Source organism: Salvelinus alpinus, chromosome 7 (genome assembly GCF_045679555.1).
Source record: "Salvelinus alpinus chromosome 7, SLU_Salpinus.1, whole genome shotgun sequence".
NCBI classification, from domain to species: Eukaryota; Metazoa; Chordata; class Actinopteri; order Salmoniformes; family Salmonidae; genus Salvelinus; species Salvelinus alpinus.
Genome location: NC_092092.1, coordinates 43,287,337 through 43,312,379, shown reverse-complemented (window position 1 = coordinate 43,312,379; position 25,043 = coordinate 43,287,337). Strand labels below are relative to the sequence as shown.

General features: G+C 42.4%; 1 protein-coding gene across 4 annotated transcripts in view; it reads left to right on the top strand.

Annotated features, from left to right (window-relative positions):
* The window catches only part of LOC139581070 (short transient receptor potential channel 3-like), an 88,353-nt gene that overhangs the window by 13,378 nt on the left and 49,932 nt on the right, over window positions 1–25,043 (top strand). For all 4 annotated transcript variants that reach the window (XM_071410436.1, XM_071410434.1, XM_071410433.1 and 1 more), the window contains 4 exons: window positions 985–1,035; window positions 9,532–9,717; window positions 15,921–16,085; window positions 18,041–18,257. In XM_071410436.1, the coding sequence (XP_071266537.1) occupies window positions 985–1,035; window positions 9,532–9,717; window positions 15,921–16,085; window positions 18,041–18,257 (619 nt within the window). The remainder of the gene's footprint in view (window positions 1–984; window positions 1,036–9,531; window positions 9,718–15,920; window positions 16,086–18,040; window positions 18,258–25,043) is intronic.

Sequence of the window (25,043 nt, the reverse complement as noted above, 5' to 3'; positions counted from 1 at the left end):
AACCTTTGGAATCATGGAAATGGAATGTTTATTATAATTCTATAGTTAGAATATAAATAATAGTGGGCACTTTGAATACAGTGTTGTTTGACATGACAACGAATGAAAATGCCATGGATGAGGTATTGTGACAGGGTAGGAACCAAAGGAATGTTCAGTGTTTACTAGGGGACCCTATAATCTTTGGCTACATTAAATCTTTATTCATATAGCCAACATATTCATGCTTCGCCTATTCCTCTTTGATTTAGAATATACTGTTGCACAAACAGCATGCTGTTTTAAGCCTCTACCAGTACTGGTATCAGGCTGTATTAGCTAGCTACGTTTGCTCTGACTCAGTACTTTTATTAGCTAGTTAGCTAGCCAGCTAAATAGTGATTAGCATTAGTGGCTAAAACGATTTAGCTGAACTTGCTAAGAAAATACAAACTAGCTGTTTCTAGATGTAAGAAACACAAACTAATATTGTAATTATAGAACGCTTGTGGATGTATATTAAGATCAAAGTGGAAACAACATTGTTGTCATCAACATTGCTGCATTGACCATGCAGACTGAACGAAAGTGTCTCGTAGTCAAGCAAAAACAAATGCGCTCCTTGAGTGACAGGGGACGGGGCTAGGTCTGTGTGGAAAGCTGCATGGAGAGAGAGAGAGCGGAGAGGGATGACTCAAGTAGCGGAGTAAACTATAAAAATGTGCGTTACACACGGCGTATCACATTTAACAAACCAAACATTAAAATACCGTTTAAAGAAGGTAAAGTAAAAACCCAAACCGGTCTAATTACCGGTACATCGCCCAGCCCTAGTACCTACAAGATTGATGATTGTTATCAGGCAAAGTCTTGTACAATAGCAATGTGTTGATGCTGCTTAACTACCCGTTTAATTTCTGCCTCATGTTTTCATTTAACACCGATGCTGTCATGTCATGAATCTTCAACCTGTGTGTGTGTGTGTTATGCTGCTGTCACCACCAGGATAAAAAGAGCCATAAAAAAGAGACCATGCAGCACAATTGCTTCTCCCTGGTAAATATTTTTAATTACATCAATTCATTGACATTGCAGATAAACATTCTGAAAGAGACTTGAATTACAAGAGCAGTTAATGGGAGATAGGGGGGGGGAAAACTAACATGTCTTCTCCTTTAAGAACTTAGATTTTTTGTATTATTTGTATTGATTGTAAAAATGAGTTCACTGAACCACATTGCCACAAAAGCTTGTTATCCAAATTTGCTAGTGTGTTCCATGCTGTTAAACATATGACACATTAACAACCAGTTTGAGCTTGTACGATGCAACAAGCTACACTGAATTTGTTTTAAATGAGAACATTTTAGGAAAGGATGCTTGTTTGTAGTCTGGATACCAGTCTTTTTAGGTAACATTCCACTCCTTGCCACTCCCCACGGGGTACAAACTGGTTAAATCAATGTTGTTTCAACATAATTTGTCAATGTATTGTGACGTGGAATCTACATGGAAAATACAATGGATTTGAAAAAGTCTAAACTTGTTTTGAGAGGGAAATTACAACCACATGACTGTCATCATGGTAACCAATTGTCAACATTGACAAACCTTGTATAAAATATGTTGAATTTGTACCTTTGAAACAATGTCAGATCTTCAATGTAATGTCCACTATAAGAAAAAAACTATAGGCTGGGCACCACTGCCTACTGGAAAGTTGATCTACCTATAGATACCCTTTGGTATCCCATCCAGGGTTTTAACCAAGCCCAGTCCTGCTTAGTTTGGATATCTGTCACCAACTGTTACCAATGTGCTATCGTGATGATTGTTGAAAAATCTCCATTTAGTAGATTCACTGGTGCTATCAAAGTCATTCCGAAGGGTAGGTTTAACAGAGCAAATGAAATGTAACCATACTGTATCAATCATACATCATCCATGATGCTATTTAGGACTGTATAGCATTTGGGAAGTCATCGACAGCTATTGTTTCAATTCAACCTAGGATTAAACTAAAAATAGACAATACATATAGTCCTAGGTTTTCACACGTTACATATAGCTCTCAATATCCGGCCTCATACAGGGCTTGTTATCTTTTTGTTCTGAAACCTGTTTCCTTCCATCTGTTCTCTGAATTGTCCTTTTGCCTCCCTCTGTGAGAGATGATATCAGAACATGTTCTAGTGAATCAAGCGCAGTAAATAGTGCACTGCCTCTTGCCACACGGTGCAATGCTTCACTTTACAGTTGGATCACAATGTTCAGTTATAAGTAACTGGGAATGTAGGAATTGGACTTGCCTAAGACTGTATTCAAATTGTCTCCCATTCTATTCTGTCTTTGGACAGAGGGATAATGACAATCGGTCACAATTAGAAAGAATAAAGCACTAGACATGAACAAAGTGGCAGATACACTCTGAACGTCAAGTTGTTCCATGGCAATTAAATCAAGAATAAATGCTCTCAGCAAACAATCACATTTGAAAGCACATTGGACTGTTCTCCATTCTCCTATCCGGCAGGCAGTACCGGTGCATCAAGGCTTAGACCAACAGACTCTTAAACTGCTTCTATCCCCTGGCCATAAGACTGTTAAATTGCTAACAACTACTGCTCCCCCTCACACCTACGCTGCTGCTAGAATTATTTTTGAAATGTTTATTATTGAATATTATTGCAGTGAAGCCACTTAACATTTACATTACATTCAGACATCTAACAGATTCCCATCCAGAGCAACCAGGGTCAACGCCCTGCTCAAGAGCACGTTGACAGATCTCTCACAAGGTCAAAAACTGGGACCCGTCATTCTATCGTCATTCTATCCCCAGCCCAGCAAGTCCACTCCCACTTGTCTCCAATCTAATTGAATAGAATCCACAGATTGCGAGTTGAAGATAAATACTTTTACTAAGAGTATTAGTATATTAGTAATTGACTGACCATGTCTCTCCAGATCTCCCAACAATGCTGTTTCTAGGGTCAATTTTAGATGAATGTTATGCTTTTCCAGCCATTCCTGAACCTGGGACCAGAAACGGGCTACCTGAGGGCAATACCAGAACATAATGGTCTTTTGACTGTGTATCCTCACAACATAATCTGAAGAGCTGCGATGATTGTATGCCCCAAATATAAAAAAAATCATCGGTGGCAAGAATTCTATGTAATAATTTTAGTCTTGAATCTTGTATCGTGTTATATATCAACTCATACTGTAGCATGGAAATCAGAAATCTCTTCCCAGCAATCTGTAAGGCACAGTTTTCAAAATCCTGGTCCTCAAATGGAATTGGTATACTTTCCTATTTATGCTATTTTTATTCCTCCGCCAGTTTTGATCCTTTATATTGGGAAGACAGACCAGTTCCCTACCTCCTCCCGCTGCCACCTGCTCTTTCCATTTTTGGGCTAATGCTGTAGTCAATTGGTTGTGATCTTGGATTGAGCAAACCTTCCCACATAATTCTGATAACTCCATGAAAGACACCTACATTCCAATTTAAAATATAATTTCAAAAACATATTTTCCATAAATACAGGACTTTTATCAACCAGCACATTTGAGTTCAGCCATAATATTTGTTGTAAAATTATTATTGATTTGATATATTAATACCACTATGCTGCTGTTCATTGATTATTGATTGCCATTAGTATCTATATATTTATCCTGCTACTGGTCACTGTTACTCCTGTATTACCATTTAGTATATTACCATAAGTATGTATATATTTCTGCTACCAGTCACTTGTCAGCCCTGTTTACATGTACTATATACACTACATTACCAAAACTATTTGGACACCTACTCGTCAAACATCTCATTCCAAAATCATGGGCATTAATATGGAGTTCGTCCCCCCTTTGCTGCTATAACAGCCTCCACTCTTCTTTGAAGGTTTTCCACTAACTGTTGGAACATTGCTGCATAGACTTGCTTTCATTCAGCCACGAGCATTAGGGGCACTGATGTTGGGCGATTAGGCCTGGCTCGCAGTCGGCTTTCCAATTCATCCCAAAGGTGTTCGATGTGGTTGATGTCTGGGCTCTGTGCAGGCCAGTCAAATTCTTCCACACCGATCTCGACAAACCATTTCTGTATGAACCTCGCTTTGTACACAGGGTATTGTCATGTTGAAACAGGAAAGGGCCTTCCCCAAACTGTTGCCACAAAGTTGGAAGCACAGAATCGTCTAGAATGTCATTGTATGCTGTAGCGTTAAGATTTCCCTTCACTAGAACTAAGGGTCCTAGCCCGAACCATGAAAAACAGCCCCAGACTATTATAGTTGGCACAATTCATTTGGGCAGCTAGCGTTCTCCTGGCCTCTGCCAAACCCAGATTCGTCCGTCGGACTGCCAGATGGTGAAGCGTGATTCGTCACTCCAGAGAACGCGTTTCCACTGCTCCAGAGTCCAATGGTGGTGAGCTTTACCCAATTCCAGCCTCCGCTTGGCATTGTGAATGGTGATCTTAGGCTTGTGTGCGGCTGCTCGGCCACGGAAACCCATTTCATGAAGCTACCAACGAAAAGTTATTGTGAGACGTTGCTTCCAGCGGCAGTTTGGAAGTCGGTAGTGAGTGTTGCAAATGAGGACAGACGATTTTTACGCGTTACGTGCTTTAGCACTCGGCGGTCCCGTTCTGTGAGCTTCTGTGGCCTACCACTTCGCGACTGAGCCGCTGTTGCTCCTAGACGTTTCCACTTCACAATAACAGCACTTACAGTTGACCGGCGCAGCTCTAGCAGGACATTTGACTGACTTGTTGGAAAGGTGGCATCCTATTCCACTAATTTGAAGGGGTGTCCACATACACTATACATACAAAACTATCTGCCGATCATGCCCACACTGACACTGTTACACACACACACATTTACATACACACTCTCACCACCATGCAAACACCCACCCACCACTTATGTTGCTGCTATACTGTTTACTATTATTATTATTGTTGGATATTATTATTATTTATCCTGCTACAAGTCAGTTTCTCTTAATCCCTACATACAGGGATGCATCACGAATTGTGTTCTTAGAGCAAGGTTGAAACAACAATGTGATAGATTTTTTTTCACTCCAAGCTACATATTTTCAAAGATAATAATATTTTCATTTCAATAACTAACGCACTTTGCTGAACTCAAATAAAAGTGGTGTCTCGGGAGTATCGGTTATTAGCTGGGTCATTTATAGGATGATAGTACTATCATATTATAGGGATTGAATGAAGCTCAGTGTTAAATTCAAATCTCCCTATCACCATATCGAAGCCAATATAATACCAATCTCGATGAAAATTAGCAAATCAATTTGATTGGTTTAGTATTTCGTACCCAGCTCAAATTCTAAACGTCAGATTAAAACGAGACTATAGCATCCATAAAGTGACCATTGGATTAAAAAAAATGTCGGATTGACTAAATTTGTAGGCGCAACAGTTTTTTATTAAATGTATAATTTATCGCCCTCAAGTGCAAATTTCTGTCCGTTAAGAACCAACGATGTGCTACCTTTTTCTAGCATTTCTGACAATGTTAACATCATTTTTTAGCCGAAACTCAGAGTTCTAACACCGGATTGGTTGCTCAGCAACAACACAGCTGCTTGCACCATGCTACCACTGCGGGTCATAATAAGTGTATGCGACCAAACCTAGGATACTGTATATAGCTAGCTATATGTTGGTATTCAAACAGGTTAATCAATAAATGCAATCAAATATTTTGATTAGCTAGCTAACTAGCTAACGTTATGTAGCTAACAAGGAAAGCTAGCTAAATAGCTAGCTATATTTTGCCAAGTAAGGTTTTTCACATAAGGCTGAAGTCATGTGTAAACTGCTGATCTAGACACTTGCGTGTAATCGGAGCACAAACAACTATGCACAAATACATTAGTCCTTGGCTGCTATGATAGGCAATTAACTTTAGTTAGCAAAGTAACCTTAGCCAACATAAGATTGTAACGTTAGCTGTGTATGGCCAGTTCATGCACCACAATAGATCATACTTTCTTACACAAAACATAACTTGCTAGTTACGTTAGGTTTGAAACTGCCACACTACTCAAGTTAATTGGTATTTTGGTATGTTATTGGGATCCCCATTAGCTGTTGCAAAAGTTACTCTTCCTGGGGTCAACACAAAACCTAAAAAATGACATAATACAGAACATTAATAGACAAGAACTGGTTCTGTAGCAGATTAGTAAGAATTTATTCCAAAATATAGCTATTTTTAAAACATGCCATAAACGGTTGGTTTCAATTTCAGTTTAACCCTCCAGAAAAGACAGAACATATAATACAACAAATATTATAGTTAAACTCAAATATACTAATTGATTTTAAAAAAACATTATTTTTTACAATAGAAAAAGGTATAATCTTTGTCAAATATATAATAAATCAGACTGGTGGAGTTATGTCACACATGCAGCTAACAAAAATATATGGTAATGTCTGTTCTAGCCATAATTACAATGAATTGCAGCATTACCGCAAAAATGGAAGGGGGGAAAAGTAAGGAACTTGTCTGTCGATCCTGCATTAAAGAACAACATTGGTTAAAGAAAATTGTGATAAATAAAAAAGTATACCAGTTTCATTTAAGGACCAAAAAAATTGACAGCTGTGCTATATAGTTAGTAAAATAATTGGGAAGTTATTTTTGATGTACCAATTCCGTGACACATGGTTTATGAACAGATACACAAAATGACTGTGCATTCAATACTACAACATTATTGCAACCAATAGAATGGTATATACATGGGGCATACAACCATCCCAGCTCTGCAGATTTTGCTGTGAAGAGTCAGAATCATTAGATCATTTGTTTTGGTACAGTACTGTCCATATATAGCTGGTTTTTGGTCACAGGTTCAGGAATGGCTGAATAATTGCAACATTTACCTGGAGCTAACTCTGCAAATAGCACTGCTGGGTGATTTGAAAAGTCATAGTTAATCGATCAATAATATATTAATACTTTTAGCAAAAACAACTAGAAACTATGAGAATGGAAAGGTTCAGAACTTTTGTAAAACATCACAGCACAGTTGAAAAATAGAAACTGGATGTTGTTCAGCGATAGATGGGAGGGTTTGAGTGGAGCTGAAGGGTGGGACTAAAAACAATATGAAAACGAATGTAAAATATAGTGTGTCTGTAAAATGTACCGTGCCTTTGGAAAGTATTCAGACCCCTTGACTTTTTCTACATTTGTTACGTTAGTCATATTCTAACATTGATTAAATAAATAATGACAAGGCAAATTTTAGGCATTTTTTCAAATAAAAAGTAAAATAAAAACTGAAATATCACATTTACTTAAGTATTCAGACCGTTTACTCAGTACTTTGTTGAAGCACCTTTGGCAGAGATTACAGCCTCGATTTGGGAAGTTTCTCCCATTCTTCTCTGCAGGTCCTCTCAAGCTCTGTCAGGTTGGATGGGGAGCGTCGCTGCACAGCTATTTTCAGGTCTATCCAGAGATGTTCGATTGGGTTCACGTCTGGGCTCTGGCTGGGCCACTCAAGGACATTCAAAGACGTGTCCCGAAGCCACTCCTGCGTTGTCTTGGCTGTGTGCTTAGGGTCGTTGTCCTGTTGGAAGGTGAACCTTCGCCCCAGTCTGCGGTCCTGAGAGCTCCTGAGAGCCGGTTGTCATTCAAGGATCTCTATGTACTTTGCTCCGTTCATCTTTCCCTTGATCCTGACTAGTCTCCCAGTCCCTGCAGCTGAAAAACATCAACACAGCATGATGCTGCCACTACCATCCTTCACCGTAGGGATGGTGCCAGGTTTCCATCAAATGTGATGCTTGGCATTTAGACCAAGCTTTTCATCAGACCAGAGAATCTTGTTTCTCATGGTTTGAGAGTCTTTAGGTGCCTTTTGGCAAACTCCAAGTGGGCTGTCATATGCCTTTTTACTGAAGAATGGCTTCCGTCTGGCCACTCTACCATAAAGGGCTGATAGGTGGAGTGCTGCAGAGATGGTTGTCCTTCTACAAGGTTCTTCCATCTCCACACAGGAGCTCTGGAGCTCTATCAGTGTCCGTCGGGTTCTTGGTCACCTCCCTGACCAAGGCCCTTCTCCCACGATTGCTCAGTTTGGCTGGACAGCGAGCTCCAGGAAGAGTCTCGGTGGTTCCAAACTTCTTCCATTTAAGAATGTTGGGGGTCACTGTGTTTTGGGGACTTTTAATGCTGCAGAAATGTTTTGGTACCCTTCCCCAGATCTGTTCCTCGACACAATCCTGTCTCGGAGATCTATGGATAATTCCTTCGATCTCATGGCTTGGCTTTTGCTCTGACATGCACTGTCAACTGTGGGACCTTATATAGACAGGTGTGTGCCTTTCCAAATCATGTCCAATCAATTGAATTTACCACAGGTGAACTCCCAAGTTGTAGAAACATCCAAGGATGATCAATGGAAACAGGATTCACATGAGCTCAATTTTGAGTCTCATAGGAAAGGGTCTAAATACTAATGTAAATAACTACAAATACTTATGCAAAACTTTCAAAAAACCTGTTTTTGCTTTGTCATTATGGGGTATTGTGTGTAGATTGATGAGGAAAAAATGTAATCTAATCGACTTTAGAATAAGGCTGTAACATAACAAAATGTGGAAAAAGTCAAGGGGTCTGAATACTTCCCGAATGATCTGTATATACATACACAATTTTGTTATATGTATTTTTTAATATAGGCCTATTGTAAATGTGTATTATTGTTGCGTCGGCATCTTTATTGCAACAAGAAATACAAGTACAAACATAACTTTAAGCTACATATTTTGACAGAGGTAATGAACTGTCCATTGATCAGCACAGCAATTGATAAAACGGCAACAATTACATTATCTGATCCAAAGCACCCCCTGATAAATCAAATTTAGAAAATTATTTTATATATATATGTGTCATATATATATATATATATATATATATATATATATAAAATCATTTTCTAAAAGTCCCAAAATATACATATAATTTTTTTTATAATCAACAATGTTTGTGAACTAGGCCTTTATTACTCCTGTATGAGCGGAGAAAAGTACTCCTCAGCACCGCCCCAAAGCATCTTCCCGCGGCCGTGACCTGACCTCCCCCTTGTACAGTACACAGTATTAAGATGTAAATGTATTTCAGATTTTCATACTTGAGTAATAATAACATTTGTTGAAATGTGCATATATAACACTGCCGAGATCATTACACACAGACATTCCCTTTGGGTCACCACTACCGTAGGCATATGGCTCTTTTTGTCCAGCTAAGTAGTACTCAGTTACTCAGAAATGCTAAAAGGGTTTTCTGAGATTTTGAGTTGTTTCCTCACTGATATAGCTTCTATAACCATAGTATGGTTGCTGAACAAAATACCACTGTAAGTTTATATTATGTCCGTGTCACATATTACTTTTGTAAATGAGATTTATGCAGACGAGCTTGCATTTCCCTGTCTACAGCAGCTGACTTGGCTCTAACCTGGGTTTTCTCTCCCTCCGTCCAGAATGACTATCGCAAGCTGTCTATGCAGTGTAAGGACTTTGTAGTGGGAGTGCTGGACCTCTGTCGGGACACGGAGGAAGTGGAAGCCATTTTGAATGGAGATGTTACTGCTGAGAAGGAGGCGGGGAAGGGCCTTCGCTCTCTCCTGAGCAGGGTCAAACTGGCCATCAAGTACGAGGTGAAAAAGGTAAGTAGCTAACAGTTTTCTTGATCTATTCTAAGGCCTTGCAAGTAGTTGACTTCTCTCTCTAATCTCTATCTTGTAAGTTGTTTCTAGAATATACAGTAGTTCAGTCCGAACAATTCCCAAGACACACCACGTTACATCCAAGGGATTCCATTGTTACTTGCCTGTGTACCAGACCTGCATCTCTGTCCCTTCTGTCCTTTCTACACCCCTCCACTGGCCCTGCCTATAATATTACCTGGCAAACTTTCACCCGAGCAAAAAAAAAACGAGCATGCCTTCCAACTCAACAGGGCAACTTTTGTAACATTATCTGTCTCATATGCAGCATCCATCCGTTTTTCATCAACATTTTGTCTTATTTTAGCAATTTGCATTGCTCCGATGCTGGGTGCTTTTGTTTTTTGCCAGAACTACAATATGTGATACTAGAAATCCCTGTGCTGTACCTCAAAGTTCAGGGGTCAACTAATAACTAAACATAATCTTCCTGTTCAGAGTGCCTAGAAGTAACACAGCATAATTCCAACCAAACCACAGTCAACATATTGAATGTACATGCACATGCACAGTGAGCCTCAAACGTATTGGGATACTTGAAATGGTACAATGACTATGAGGTTAAAGTGCAGACTGTCAGCTTTAATTTGAGGGTATTTTCATATATTGGGTGAATTGTTTAGAAATTACAGAATGTTTTGTACATAATCCCCCCTTTTTAGGGGACCAAAAGTATTGGGACAAATTCACTTATACTGTATGTGTATTAAAGTAGTAAAACGTTAAGTATTTGGTCCCATATTCATTGGATGCAATGACTACCTCAAGCTTGTGACTATAAATTTGTTGGATGCATTTGTTGTTGTTTTGGTTGTTTCAGATTGTTTTGAGCCCAATAGAAATGAATGGTATATTATGTATTAAAAAGGATGTTGGATCCTTCCTTCTGGGCACACCATGTCATTTCAACGTGGAGAATTAGGTCATATTTGGAAAGATAGATTGATCAATGAGATTCCAACCTATTTTCACCCACTCAAAAAGACAGTTAAAAGTTTGTTGAAATCCCAATGTGTTATTACTATGCTTTCAACCATTTTAAAAGCACACCAAAGTTCAAATAGGAATACAATGTCAGATATTTCATTTATTTATACAACAGCTTAATGTGTTGTCATTGTGCTTGATCTAATAGCACAACCAAATGACATGGATTACAGTTAGTTGAGATTAGAGATTGACCGATTATGATTTTTCAACACCGATACGATTATTGGAGGACCAAAAAAAGCCGATACCGATTAGTCGGACGATTTTTGTATATACACTGCTCAAAAAAATAAAGGGAACACTTAAACAACACAATGTAACTCCAAGTCAATCACACTTCTGTGAAATCAAACTGTCCACTTAGGAAGCAACACTGATTGACAGTAAATTTCACATGCTGTTATGCAAATGGAATAGACAACAGGTGGAAATTATAGGCAATTAGCAAGACACACCCAATAAAGGAGTGGTTCTACAGGTGGTGACCACAGACCACTTCTGAGTTCCTATGCTTCCTGGCTGATGTTTTGGTCACTTTTGAATGCTGGCGGTGTTTTCACTCTAGTGGTACCATGAGACGGAGTCTACAACCCACACAAGTGGCTCAGGTAGTGCAGCTCATCCAGGATGGCACATCAATGCGAGCTGTGGCAAGAAGGTTTGCTGTGTCTGTCAGCGTAGTGTCCAGAGCATGGAGGCGCTACCAGGAGACAGGCCAGTACATCAGGAGACGTGGAGGAGGCCGTAGGAGGGCAACAACCCAGCAGCAGGACCGCTACCTCCGCCTTTGTGCAAGGAGGAGCAGGAGGAGCACTGCCAGAGCCCTGCAAAATGACCTCCAGCAGGCCACAAATGTGCATGTGTCTGCTCAAACGGTCAGAAACAGACTCCATGAGGGTGGTATGAGGGCCCGACGTCCACAGGTGGGGGTTGTGCTTACAGCCCAACACCGTGCAGGACGTTTGGCATTTGCCAGAGAACACCAAGATTGGCAAATTCGCCACTGGCGCCCTGTGCTCTTCACAGATGAAAGCAGGTTCACACTGAGCACATGTGACAGACGTGACAGAGTCTGGAGACGCCGTGGAGAACGTTCTGCTGCCTGCAACATCCTCCAGCATGACCGGTTTGGCGGTGGGTCAGTCATGGTGTGGGGTGGCATTTCTTTGGGGGGCCGCTCAGCCCTCCATGTGCTCGCCAGAGGTAGCCTGACTGCCATTAGGTACCGAGATGAGATCCTCAGACCCCTTGTGAGACCATATGCTGGTGCGGTTGGCCCTGGGTTCCTCCTATTGCAAGACAATGCTAGACCTCATGTGGCTGGAGTGTGTCAGCAGTTCCTGCAAGAGGAAGGCATTGATGCTATGGACTGGCCCGCCCGTTCCCCAGACCTGAATAAAATTGAGCACATCTGGGACATCATGTCTCGCTCCATCCACCAACGCCACGTTGCACCACAGACTGTCCAGGAGTTGGCGGATGCTTTAGTCCAGGTCTGGGAGGAGATCCCTCAGGAGACCATCCGCCACCTCATCAGGAGCATGCCCAGGCGTTGTAGGGAGGTCATACAGGCACGTGGAGGCCACACACACTACTGAGCCTCATTTTGACTTGTTTGAACTGCTGACACACTCCAGCCACATGAGGTCTAGCATTGTCTTGCAATAGGAGGAACCCAGGGCCAACCGCACCAGCATATGGTCTCACAAGGGGTCTGAGGCTCTCATCTCGGTACCTAATGGCAGTGAGGCTACCTCTGGCGAGCACATGGAGGGCTGTGCGGCCCCCAAAGAAATGCCACCCCACACCATGACTGACCCACCGCCAAACCGGTCATGCTGGAGGATGTTGCAGGCAGCAGAACGTTCTCCACGGCGTCTCCAGACTCTGTCACATCTGTCACGTGCTCAGTGTGAACCTGCTTTAATCTGTGAAGAGCACAGGGCGCCAGTGGCGAATTTGCCAATCTTGGTGTTCTCTGGCAAATGCCAAACGTCCTGCACGGTGTTGGGCTGTAAGCACAACCCCCACCTGTGGACGTCGGGCCCTCATACCACCCTCATGGAGTCTGTTTCTGACCGTTTGAGCAGACACATGCACATTTGTGGCCTGCTGGAGGTCATTTTGCAGGGCTCTGGCAGTGCTCCACCTGCTCCTCCTTGCACAAAGGCGGAGGTAGCGGTCCTGCTGCTGGGTTGTTGCCCTCCTACGGCCTCCTCCACGTCTCCTGATGTACTGGCCTGTCTCCTGGTAGCGCCTCCATGCTCTGGACACTACGCTGACAGACACAGCAAACCCTCTTGCCACAGCTCGCATTGATGTGCCATCCTGGATGAGCTGCACTACCTGAGCCACTTGTGTGGGTTGTAGACTCCGTCTCATGGTACCACTAGAGTGAAAGCACCGCCAGCATTCAAAAGTGACCAAAACATCAGCCAGGAAGCATAGGAACTGAGAAGTGGTCTGTGGTCACCACCTGCAGAACCACTCCTTTATTGGGGGTGTCTTGCTAATTGCCTATAATTTCCACCTTTTGTCTATTCCATTTGCACAACAGCATGTGACATTTATTGTCAATCAGTGTTGCTTCCTAAGTGGACAGTTTGATTTCACAGAATTGTGATTGACTTGGAGTTACATTGTGTTTATTTTTTTGAGCAGTGTATGATGGTCTGATTGTTAGCTGGGATGCTATTCTCAGATAATAGCATTGTTTGCTTTCACCTTAAAGCATTTTTTAAATCTGAAATGTTGGCTGGATTCACAATAAGTATAGCTTTAATTTGGTATATTGAATGTGTGATTTCATGAAAGTTGCATTTTTATGCTAATTTATTTGAATTTGGCGCTCTGCATTTTCACTGGATGTTGGCCAGTTGGGATGCTACCGTCCCACATATCCCAGAGAGGTTAAAATAAATTCATGTTAGCAGGCGATATTAACTAAATATGCAGGTTTAAAAATATATACTTGTGTATTGATTTTAAAGAAAGGCATTGATGTTTATGGTTAGGTACACATTGGTGCAACAACAGTGCTTTTTTCGCAAATGTGCTTGTTAAATCATCACCCGTTTGGCGAAGTAGGCACAATCGGTGTCCAAAAATGTCGATTACCAATTGTTATGAAAACTTGAAATCGGCCCTAATTAATCGGCCATTCCGATTAATCGGTTGACCTCTAGTTGAGATTACATTAAAGTACATGGTGCACAGATAACTTTCTTGATAAAAACGTTAAGAAACCAAAAGAGATAAATTGATTGTAGAAGGAACAAAACTGCACTACCCCCTACAGAGATCAATGGGGAACCAGTTGATAGAGTGACCATCGGAAAGTATTCAGACCCCTTGGTAGACTAGTCAGGATCGAGGCAAAGATGAACGGAGCAAAGTACATAGATCCATAGAGGGGTCATAATAGTTTTGTAGTGTCACGTTCCTGACCTGTTTTCCGTTGTTTTTGTATTTGTTTAGTATGGTCAGGGCGTGAGCTGGGTGGGTAGTCTATGTTATGTGTTTCTATGTTGGGTTCAATGTGTTGCCTGATATGGTTCTCAATTAGGGGCAGGTGTTTGACGTTTCCTCTGATTGAGAACCATATTAAGGTAGGCTGTTCTCACTGTTTGTTTGTGGGTGATTGTCTTCCGTGTCAGTGTTTATACCACACGGGACTGTATCGTTTGTTCTAGTCTGTACCTGTTCGTGCGTTCTTCGTGTTTATGTAAGTTCATATGTTCAGGTCGGTCTACGTCGTTTTTTGTTTTGTAATTTCTCAAGTGTGTTACGTGTTCGTCTTGTCTAAATAAATTCATCATGTCTTCACAACACGCTGCGTTTTGGTCCGATCCCTACACCTCCTCTTCAGACGAAGAGGAGGAAATCAGCCGTTACATGTAGGCCAAACCGTTCGGACGCTACGGACAATTTTGTGACATTGTCCTTATCCTCTAACTGCAAAGTTAATTTTCACCTCAACTTTTCCCAAGCGTTTAGTACATCCCTCACAGTACACTCATCCCACTTATCCCAAAAATGTATGAATGTCACACATTTCTCCCTTTCCAAAGAATCTTTAATAATAGACTCGCTGCTCCTTATTTATAGCCGTTCTGGCTTCGCCTTGATTCCTCATCCAACTGCATAATTAATCTGCCATATTTTCCAATTCAATCTTTGCTAGCCTCCTAGGAAAAAGGGAGAGCCAATGTAGGACAACCATGACATTAAAAACCCAAAGTCACAGAGTTGTGTTATTCATTAACCTTGCACAACTTGAGGATGGAACTTGTTCCTTACTACAGGTGGTAATGCACCTCTCACTGACCCAGAATTCACGAGTCTGTGTCTCGAAATGAACTTGAACAAGTGATTCTCAAAGTCCCTGGGAGCAACAGTTTGGGGGTCAATCCCATTTCGATTCAACAAATAGAATTTGAACCGAAAATGACCACCACTCCCGTCCATTATCTTTTTCTTCAATTGGAATTGCGTGTCTATCTTTTCCCATATTATTATAAACATGTGAACCTAAACTATTTACATCCCCTTCAGACAGGTTGATGTTCTTATCTTGTGGTGTTTGGTCTTTACAGAGCAAATAACCAAATGTGTACTATTATGAAATGGTTATGGATTGACTGGGCTGGCAGACAGTGTCAAGGAAACTCACAGAGAGAACTGTCCACTTCGTTAATGGCTCGGTGGGTTTTGATTAAACACTTCTATTACAGGGAACACCACCTCCCTAGTTCTTCCGACACCAGCCGCCACTGGCGAAAGCCTAATGCATTTCTCCCAGATTTGATCAAGCCTGTTAATGTGATCATATGAGAAGCTCTCTCTCTCTCGCACACACTCACACACACACACACACACACACACACAAACACACTTTATAGGCCCACTTAAAATGCAAATGACCAACCGATGACTGGTGCCTCCACTCCAGCAGTCCCTTTTCCTGATTTCTGCCTGGTGCCTACGGGATATATTCGGAACTGGGTCTTCGTCCTCATTTTCCAGACTAAACTGCGTGACAGCCTAGAGGATGAACCAGGCCTGCCACTCAGCCTCTTTTCTTCCCAGACTCCTTGCCCATTGCATTAACTTTTACAGTACATATTTTATTTCCGGTTCTCCCTCCCCTACAGTTTGTGGCCCACCCCAACTGCCAGCAGCAGCTGCTGACGATCTGGTATGAGAACCTGTCGGGCCTGAGGGAGCAGACCATCGCTGTGAAGTGCCTGGTGGTGGTGGCGGTGGCCTTTGGTCTGCCCCTACTGGCCATGGGCTACTGGTTCGCTCCCTGCAGTCGGGTAAGAGTACAACGTCCTCTGACAAAACCGCTGAGTGTCGTTTACCAACCTGAAACACTTGGTCAGAATTCAGATGTAGTCTTGGTCAGAGCAATGTTGATGGAGTATGTTGTTCACAAAACTGCACAAACGAACGTGTACGCTCACACAGCACTGTTTAACCACTTTTGATTTGGGTTTAATAAAATCTATTGATTCAAAGCGTTAAATAGTGGCAAAGTGCAGTTTTTTTTTTACCGTTTTGCCTCATTATTTGTCAACTCACGCACAATTTCTCTGTCCTTCACATCGGAGTGCTGGTGCAGACTCTTTGCATGTCTTGACCAATCGGATTCACGGAAATCGCAGGTCGCGCGGGTCGGGCACAAAGCTCAAGGCATGCTCTCCACTCCCCTCTGGTAATTAGTTAGCAAGCGTGATAACACATTACTCCCAACAGACACAAGCAAAAACCTATATACCTAAACATTAGCGATCTGATATGTTGTATTGCATGGAAACGAGACCGTTTTTCAGTGTGATCAGCTGTAGGCTACTAACAACACAAGCTGCATAGTGTAGCCTACTATGCACCCTGTCCCTCTGGCCAGGGTAAACGAAGCGGTAACGTTGTGTATCTATAGCCCATTTGTTTGTGAGAAAATGTGAATGGGATCAAATTAGGTTTATATTCATACTTGGGCTGACTAGGCTACCTAGACTTTTTTCTATCCAAAATTATTAGAACATAGTTATTTACAACTACAAACTTCAAACCAATATGTGTGATTGGCCCTGACCTGCTGTTTCGAATCTCTTTCGCTCTCTCTGACCTGCTCTCTCGACCTCTGAATGCTTGGCTATGAAAAGCCACGACTGACATTTACTCTTGAACTGTGGCACCCTCTTTAACCAATATGGTTATTATTTGACCCTGCTGGTCATCTATGAACATTGTTCTTCAAGACGTTCAAATCTGGCCTTAATGGCCATACTCTTATAATCTCCACCCATCATAGCCAGAAGAGGACTGGACTACCCTCGAAGCGTGGTTTCTCTCTAGATTTCTTCCTAGGTTTCTGGCTTTCTAGGGAGTTTTTTTCTAGCCACAGTGCTTCTGCACTGCTTGCTCTTTGGGGTTTTAGGCTGGGTAGCTGTATAGCACTTTGTGACAACCGCTGATGTAAACGGGCTTTATAAAATCAATTAGATTGATTGAATTTGATTGCTAATTGTTTTGCAATGTGAAAAGTAATATCTGCCAAACGAGTATAGATAGAATTATGGCATGCAAGGCCACCCACCTCCATCATTCCTGCCACTCAGAACCTCACAACTGGAGTATGTCCAGGCTGTAGATTTAAATTTGAAATACAGAGACTGTGTTGGGGACAGAATTCGCCAATTGTGTTCCCTTCAATTATCTAAACTCAAACCAGAGCACATGAAGAGTATCGTGTCTAGTCCATAGAATGACATATAGAATAGTAATGTATAGGGCCTCTTGTGTCCATTACCCTAACTCTTCCTCTTAAAAGTAGAACAAAGACATTTACAGCCACCTTCGATTTAAGTAAGTAAGTCTAGGAGTGTGAGTGCATAGTGGGTTTATTTGTTTATATTAACTTACCCTGCTTTACGGGTACGTGCTAGTAGTATAGCAAGGGTATCTTGCAACGCTCCAATGAATGTTAGTGTTACATTTTATATCTTAAGTGATGTTGTTTGCAATGTTCCAGATTTCACTATAAATCATTTCCATAAGGTTAAGTGGTTGTAGCATAGTTACTCTGTAGACTTCTTATCGACTGAATTCTTGCTTTGCATCCCACTGACCCCACTGAAGGTATTACTTGTTATGTGCTTGTTTTACCTACTACTGTATGTAAGTTGAATGCACTGATTGGAAGTCACTCTGAATTAAAGCATCTGCTAAATGACTGAAGTGTAAATGTGATCTGTTTTATTTTATGTAGCTGGGAAATGTCCTGCGCAGCCCCTTCATGAAGTTTGTGGCCCATGCCGCCTCCTTCATCATCTTCCTGTGCCTGCTGTTGTTCAACGCATCGGACCGCTTCGAGGGCATCAGCACCATGCCAAACGTGACCGTCACTGACCATCCCATGCAGATCTACCGGGTCAAGACCACCGAATTCAGCTGGACCGAGATACTCATCATGGTCTGGGTCACAGGTGAGACAGGATTTATTTGTTTAACATTTTGTGGTACTGTGCAGGGTTGACTGCACCAGAGGGGCTTGGAAACGTGTGGTCAGAGGCAAGGGGATATATCAGAGCCATGTTTCAGGGTGCATAAAGATTCCATAAAGTTTCAAAGGAGAAAAACCTCAGTGATTAAACAATAAAGTTCAACGATGGCTAAAGGTCTAAGCCTCTGGGGGGGGGGGGGGGGGCTTTATTGCTATAGGCCATAGAAATGCATTGAATAACACATTCATAAATGGAAAAATAGATGTCTGTCCTATATTTAGGATATATAAGAAAGCTCAGGAAATATATATGTATTTTTACGATTTCCATACTTTCATTCATTTTTTTAACCAGTACCGAGTTACCCTGTGACACTTGTGACACTTGTGGGGATGGCAGAGCAAAACAGAGAACACCACTGTGTTCGTGAGTGTCTTAGTAGTTTGTGGCCCAACAGCCATTTTCGTTGTCGGATCAATTTTTGGGATGTCTCCTTGTCTGTCAAACAGCGCTGTAGCTCTGCCACCTTCCACCGCAGATGCGCAGCCACTTCAATCAACTGAAAGTAGCTTTTCTCCAAAAGCAGTACTCAAATCGCCTTGGTGGTGCCCTGCTCATTGTGTCAGTTAATTAGTTACCCAACTTAGGCCAGACAAAATTGATTCACTGTTTAACGGATTTTCCCCCCAGAAAAGTGAGACGAGCAGAAAATAAATAATAATAATTAATTCGGTGGATAAGGAATAACAGTACTTTATCACATTGTCCTATGAACAATAGGCAAAATATTCCATTTCAAACTGATTTTATGATTATTATTAATACACAAATTAACATCAATGAACATTATTCACATAGAATATTGCATTATATTATACATCCTATCATATTCAAACAATTTTGAAAAAAAAGTTATGTATGAATGTATTATCAGTTAATTAATCTACTTCATTGTATTGCCTAACAAATTAAAGAATGATTGACAATAAATAATTGTAATCAAATTAAAATGTTGAGCCATAATAATGAGTTCATTACCTGAACGCATCTCTATAGCCTTGGCGTTAACAAAATATTCATACAAATATGATTAGGCCTCTCATAGACTAGGCCTTTTAGAAAGAGGTTCAATCAAGTTAGATCTGCCAAATGAATATAGCATTGGAAAAAAAGACATAAATCCAGCCTTAGAGTATAACATTTCATCATCATCCAAAAGAAAAATGTCATTTATAACATGCACAATTAGAAGCATCAATTTATATAGAGCAAGCGTGACTAAATTCGAGCCCGGTAACTTTGTTCACCGCATCCTCCTTCGATTGTCTCGTCTGGCTGCCACGAAAAGCCCCCACCTGCTGATCTGCACGAAGTGTGCGCGTGCCACTGGCGATGTACTTCGCTCGACATGCTAGCTGTTCTCGGCGGTGCATCATCACTTCAAACGCATTCCGTCGGGCTGTTATCGGTTGGCCTACTACTACTGGTAGTACCGGTAATATGTAAGTTATGAATCACAAATCACCATACAGCTGACACTCTTCGATTTCATCAATCATTTTGACTTCAATTTGGTTGTCCAAAATACTATCAGCTTGCACTGCGTCTTTGCTAATGAATGCCTCTCTGGCCAGTCAATTGGTTAAATTACATTGTTATTTCGTCTATTAATCGCTTCTACTAGATCTGAAAATGATGCAATAACCATTAATTTAACCGACTGTTTGTTTATAATGAGGGACGTCCTACATTTAACCTGGAGACATAAATAGTAGGAATTTGCACTGGCTTCAGCCATGACGGAATGAGAGAGAAATGAAACATCTGCACGTCGCCTGCAGGTGCGAGCGTGTGTTTCACTGTCCAATCCGAGGCTCGAACATGATCTGAGCGAGTGATCTGAGGCTGTTTGGTCTCTTGGGCATCAAATTGGGAAAGCCTCAAGGGAGAGCGGACATGGCATTATAAACCAAGAGCCGCATATATTGGCCAAAAAATAATGCATCTGATTTTTACTTTTTTTTGGGGGGGGGGGGGGGGGGGGGGTGGAGAAAAGTGAGGCGGGGGGCATTCCTTAAACCTTAAACAGTAATTCAACTTTGTCCGGCTTAATACAGTAAAAGTTATGGTATCAATATTATTGTAAGGATGAGGGGACCCTCAATGGTATATAGAGCAAGTCAGGATGTCATGTGAAACCATGTGTTCTGATATACTACTCGTACAGTAGTATTTGGGTTTCGAAAAGACACTCAAAATATCAACATTCATATACAAATTCCTTAGAATCCCTATATTTACATATATTTACCGTAGACCATATTAAACAGATATATGAAACAAACAATGCAAGATGGCGCGGACAGACATGGCAGCTCTGCTTTTAGCTCCTAAGCAACTTTGCAGTATTTTGTTTTTTTGTGTGCTATTTCTTACACTATTAGCCCAGAACGTTTTTTGATGTTATTACATACAGCTGTAAATAACTTTTGGATATCAGAGCGGTGGTAACTCACCAGCACTACGACCAGGAATATGACTTTCCCCAATTGGATCCTTTGTTCACACCCCCCAAGGCAATTGAACTTATCCCAGAGGCTGCTCCTAAACGCCACCGCCGACTTCTAGTCCAACTCAGGAGGCAGGCACACCATCTACCGCTTCTGAGTATTATACTGTCTAGTGTTCAGTCTCTGGACAATAAAGTAGATAAGCTCAGGGTGAGGATCTCCTTCCAGAGAGACATCAGGGACTGTAACATACTCTGTTTCACAGAATCATGGCTCTCTCCGGATATACTGTCCCTGTCCATGTAGCCAGCTGGGTTCTCAGGACATCGCACAGACAGGAATGAACATCTCTCCGGGAAGAAGACAGTCTTTTGGTTCACCTGACCTAGAAGACCTCACAATCAAATGCTGACCGTATCATCTCCCAAGAGAATTCTCCTCAATCATCGCCACGGCCGTTTATATCCCACCTCAAGCCGAAACCTTGACGGCCCTCAAGGAACTACACCTGACTTTATGCAAACTGGAAACCACATATCCCGAGGCTGCATTTATTGTAGCTGGGGATTTTAACAAAGCAAATTTGCGGAAAATGCTACTCCATCCCCTGTGGCTGACGTGAGTAAGACATTTAAGCGAGTTATCCCTCGCAAGGCTGCCGGCACAGACGGCATCCGTAGCCGCATCCTCAGAGCTGGCTGGAGTGGAGTGTTTACGGACATATTCGGTCTCGCCCTATCCCAGTCTGCTGTCCCCACTTGCTTCAAGATGTCCACCAGTGTTGCTGTACCCAAGAAAGCTAAGGTAACTGAACTAAATGACTATCACCCTGTAGCACTCACCTCTGTTCGCATGTGCTTTGAGTGGCTAGTTAAGGATCATATCATCTCTACCTTACCTGACACCCTAGACCCACTTCAATTTTCTTACCGCCCCAATAGATCCACGGACGATGCAATTGCCATTGCACTGCATACTGCCCTATCCCACCTGGACAGGAGGAATACCTACAGTGGGGAGAACAAGTATTTGATACACTGCTGATTTTGCCATTTTTCCTACTTACAAAGCATGTAGAGGTCTGTAATTTTTATCATAGGTACACTTCAACTGTGAGAGACGGAATCTAAAACAAAAATCCAGAAAATCACATTGTATGATTTTTAAGTAATTAATTTGCATTTTATTGCATGACATAAGTATTTGATCACCTACCAACCAGTAAGAATTCCGGCTCTCACAGACCTGTTAGTTTTTCTTTAAGAAGCCCTCCTGTTCTCCACTCATTACCTGTATTAACTGCACCTGTTTGAACTCGTTACCTGTATAAAAGACACCTGTCCACACACTCAATCAAACAGACTCCAACCTCTCCACAATGGCAAAGACCAGAGAGCTGTGTAAGGACATCAGGGATACAATTGTAGACCTGCACAAGGCTGGGATGGGCTACAGGACAATAGGCAAGCAGCTTGGTGAGAAGGCAACAACTGTTGGCGCAATTATTAGAAAATGGAAGAAGTTCAAGATGACGGTCAATCACCCTCGGTCTGGGGCTCCATGCAAGATCTCACCTTGTGGGGCATCAATGATCATGAGGAAGGTGAGGGATCAGCCCAGAACTACACGGCAGGACCTGGTCAATGACCTGAAGAGAGCTGGGACCACAGTCTCAAAGAAAACCATTAGTAACACACTACGCCGTCATGGATTAAAATCCTGCAGCGCACGCAAGGTCCCCCTGCTCAAGCCAGCGCATGTCCAGGCCGTCTGAAGTTTGCCAATGACCATCTGGATGATCCAGAGGAGGAATGGGAGAAGGTCATGTGGTCTGATGAGACGAAAATAGAGCTTTTTGGTCTAAACTCCACTCGCCGTGTTTGGAGGAAGAAGAAGGATGAGTACAACCCCAAGAACACCATCCCAACCGTGAAGCATGGAGGTGGAAACATCATTCTTTGGGGATGCTTTTCTGCAAAGGGGACAGGACGACTGCACCGTATTGAGGGGAGGATGGATGGGGCCATGTATCGCGAGATCTTGGCCAACAACCTCCTTCCCTCAGTAAGAGCATTGAAGATGGGTCGTGGCTGGGTCTTCCAGCATGACAACGACCCGAAACACACAGCCAGGGCAACTAAGGAGTGGCTCCGTAAGAAGCATCTCAAGGTCCTGGAGTGGCCTAGCAAGTCTCCAGACCTGAACCCAATAGAAAATCTTTGGAGGGAGCTGAAAGTCCGTATTGCCCAGTGACAGACCCAAAACCTGAAGGATCTGGAGAAGGTCTGTATGGAGGAGTGGGCCAAAATCCCTGCTGCAGTGTGTGCAAACCTGGTCAAGAACTACAGGAAACGTATGATCTCTGTAATTGCAAACAAAGGTTTCTGTACCAAATATTAAGTTCTGCTTTTCTGATGTATCAAATACTTATGTCATGCAATAAAATGCAAATTAATTACTTAAAAATCATACAATGTGATTTTCTGGATTTTTGTTTTAGATTCCGTCTCTCACAGTTGAAGTGTACCTATGATAAAATTACAGACCTCTACATGCTTTGTAAGTAGGAAAAATGGCAAAATCAGCAGTGTATCAAATACTTGTTCTCCCCACTGTATGTAAGAATGCTGTTCATTGACTAGAGCACAGCCTTCAACACTATAGTACCCTCCAAGCTCATCCTCAAGCTTGGGGCCCTGGGTCTGAACCCCGCCCTGTGCTACTGGGTTCTGGACTTCCTGACGGGCTGCCTCCAGGTGGTGAAGGTAGGAAACAACACCTCCACTTCACTGATCCTCAACACAGGGGCCCCACAAGGGTGCGTTCTCAGCCCCCTCCTATACTCCCTGTTCACCCATGACTGTGTGGCCACACATGCCTCCAACTCAATCATCAAGTTTGCAGACGACACAACCATAGTAGGCTGATTACCAACAATGACGAGACAGCCTACAGGGAGGAGGTGAGGGACCTGGCGAAGTGGTGCCTGGAAAATTACCTCTCCCTGAACGTCAACAAAATGAAGAAGCTGATTGTGGACTTCAGGAAAAAGCAGAGGGAGCACGCCCCTATCCACATCGATGCAACCACAGTGGAGAAGGTGGAAAGCTTCAAGTTCCTCAACGTACACATCACTGATGATCTGAAATGGTCCACCCACACAGACAGTGTGGTGAAGAAGGCGCAACAGCACCTCTTCAACCTCAGGAGGCTGAAGAAATTTGGCTTGGCCCCTAAGACCCTCACAAACTGATGGACAATTGAGAGCATCCTGTTGGCCTGTATGCAGCCCACGACGCGGTTAGTCATTGTGGCTGCGACCGCGGATTGTCCCGGGTTTGTGGTTGTCTAGATTCCTGCTGTTTGTTGTTTTCAATTTTCCCCGTGACCTGCCCTGTCTTGAACTGCGAGGAGTAACAGCCTAACATACGTTGCTAGCTACCATGACAAAGACCAAAGCCGGCGGGAGTACCGTTGAGGACAGTGCCAGTGGTGACTCTCTATCACACGTGAAAGATCTTTTAAACGAACAAAAAGATACCTATAAGTAGTTGTTACAACAACAAGAAAATAGTTTCAAGTGTTTTGTCCAAATACTTGTGGATTCTACTAATAAAAGAATGGATGACCTGACCAGAGGTCCAGGACCTGAAGAACAGTTTGCAGTTCTCCCAGGGTCAGCTCGATGAGTTGAAACAAGATGACAGCAATCTGTAAGTCATTGAGAGAGGACATCAGTTCTGTCTGTGAATCCATGATAACAGTCTGATTTATCTGTCATTATCTCGAGGGACAATCAAGGCAAAACAACATGGTTGTGGAAGGAATTGCAGAATCTCCACATGAGACCTGGATGGAGTCTGAGGACAAAGTGAGTGATCTTTAAGAAATTGAAGATGGACTACAGGAAGATTGAGGTGGAGCGCGCCCACAGGACTGGAAAACCCACCACTGGCCCAGGTGACAGGCCCAGGCAGATAGTGGTCAAGTTCCTGAGGTTCAAGGACAAGGTAGCTGTTCTGGAAAGAGCCAAGAACTTGAGAGGAATGTATATCTTCCTCAACGAGGACTATCCTGAAGCTGTGCTCCAGAAGAGGAAATAACTGATCTCAGCCATGAAAGCTGCCAGAGCGCGTGGGGACATTGCATACATCCGCTACGACAGGCTCATTGTCCACCCTCCCTACCAGAAGCCTGGAAGGGATGAGAGAGCCAATCCTATGGGTTCATAGCCTCAACCCCGCAGCACACACACACC